The following is a 1,533-nucleotide window of genomic DNA, read 5'->3' as shown; positions in this document are numbered from 1 at the left end:
AGAGAGAGAGAGAGAGAGGTCTACTAAAAGAGTTAGGTAATAACATTTCTTAGTGCTTATTTCATTACAATAGTCAAATTCATCGTAAATCAGGATAAATATGGTAAAAGTCTTTATTGAGTTAAGCATAGTCAATTATAGAAGGAAAACCATTGGAATCAATTATTTACAAGGTATGTTACTGTTTAGTTTATCAAAAGAAGTTAAGCGCAAGGCTAATTTCACATGGCACCACATAAATAAAAGAAAACAGAATAAAGCAAGTTAACTGACACAAGATGAAACCCAGTCAATTTACCTTGAATAACCATCATCAGAGTTCCGAGGACGGGCCCATGTAGCAGTCCGTCTTGATCTCATTGAATGAGGAGCTGGACCTTGACCTATCCGTACTGATGATGCTGTCTGGGAGGTTCCATGGAAAGATGGACTTGGATCATTCATACATGGGTAGTCACCCTTCGGTAGTTCACCTTTACTTAGATTTTCAATAAGTTCCTAGAAGGAGCATCAGTAAATTACCAAGTCATTTGAAGCACAGCACTAGAGAAAAGAGCAAAAAAACAAAGATTTTGAGGGAGACAGTTAAAGTCCACATTGTTCCATGGTGGAAAATTACAACTTAAATTTTCTTCCTCTTCATTGTTTGTTAACACTAAATGATTGGAGCATTACAGAACGTGCTACAGGAGAACAGATGAATGGATAATAGATATATGATCTACCTCCAAACTCCAAAGGGTTGAATGTCGAGGGTTTATCATAAGTTATTTTCCAATATCATGCCATATAGCAAATATGAAACCTCAGAATTGGATAAAACTCATTGAACTCCTATATGCAGCCCATATCACTTAATGCCAAGGAATTGCAGTCAAAGGAGAAACTAATTTTAAGCCATCTCAGAAAACTGAATCCAGATTTTTGGTATGAATATCATGAACATTTGTAAACTGAACAACTGGCATGAGCGTACAACTTATCTGCACATAGGATGATAAAAGACACAAACACTTTTGAGAGACTTACTAAACCAGGTAATGTCATCTGATAGCCTTCGTCCAAAATCAGGGCAAGACCAATTTCAAATACCCTATATGTCAGAATGCAGACACGACTTCATACATACACTTCCTTGAGTGTGTGTCTATTCTATTTGGCAAAGGTTACGAATACATTTCATACCTCTACCATAGGGTAAAATCGAGATAGTTGCCACGTCACTTCTTCACCAGGACGGTCATTTCTAGCAGCATGCTTCTTCTGCAATAGAAAATGAGAGAACTAAAATGTTTGTTGCAGGGTTAAATTGAACCCGAAAATCATTTGAATATTCAATCCAATACCTTGTGAACATCAAACTTAAGTGAGAAGGTTGCAATTGAGCTTTTTTTAGTTTCTGCTGATGCCTCTAGCAATCTCATGTTATACACAGCATTCATATCGTCCGGTGGTAAGCTTGCCAACTTGAAGGAGATGTGTCCACATGTTAATTTTTATAATCAATCCCCAAAAAAAAAAAAAAAAAAAAAG

General features: G+C 36.4%; 1 protein-coding gene across 1 annotated transcript; it reads right to left on the bottom strand.

The window, feature by feature from the left end:
• Window positions 1–275: 275 nt before the first annotated feature.
• On the bottom strand, window positions 276–1,502 carry LOC111389772 (SNARE-interacting protein KEULE-like). The gene is made up of 3 exons (XM_023014736.1): window positions 1,347–1,502; window positions 1,186–1,263; window positions 276–498 (listed from the first exon to the last, which is right to left on the bottom strand). The coding sequence occupies exons 1-3, from the start codon at window positions 1,440–1,442 to the stop codon at window positions 295–297; spliced, it is 378 nt and encodes a 125-aa protein (XP_022870504.1). The 5' UTR covers window positions 1,443–1,502; the 3' UTR covers window positions 276–294.
• Between the last annotated feature and the right edge of the window lie 31 nt (window positions 1,503–1,533).

Source organism: Olea europaea, unplaced genomic scaffold, assembly GCF_002742605.1.
Source record: "Olea europaea var. sylvestris unplaced genomic scaffold, O_europaea_v1 scaffold6194, whole genome shotgun sequence".
Classification (NCBI taxonomy): Eukaryota; Viridiplantae; Streptophyta; class Magnoliopsida; order Lamiales; family Oleaceae; genus Olea; species Olea europaea.
Note: the sequence above shows the minus strand (reverse complement) of the source record. Positions and strands in the feature narration are given on the sequence as shown.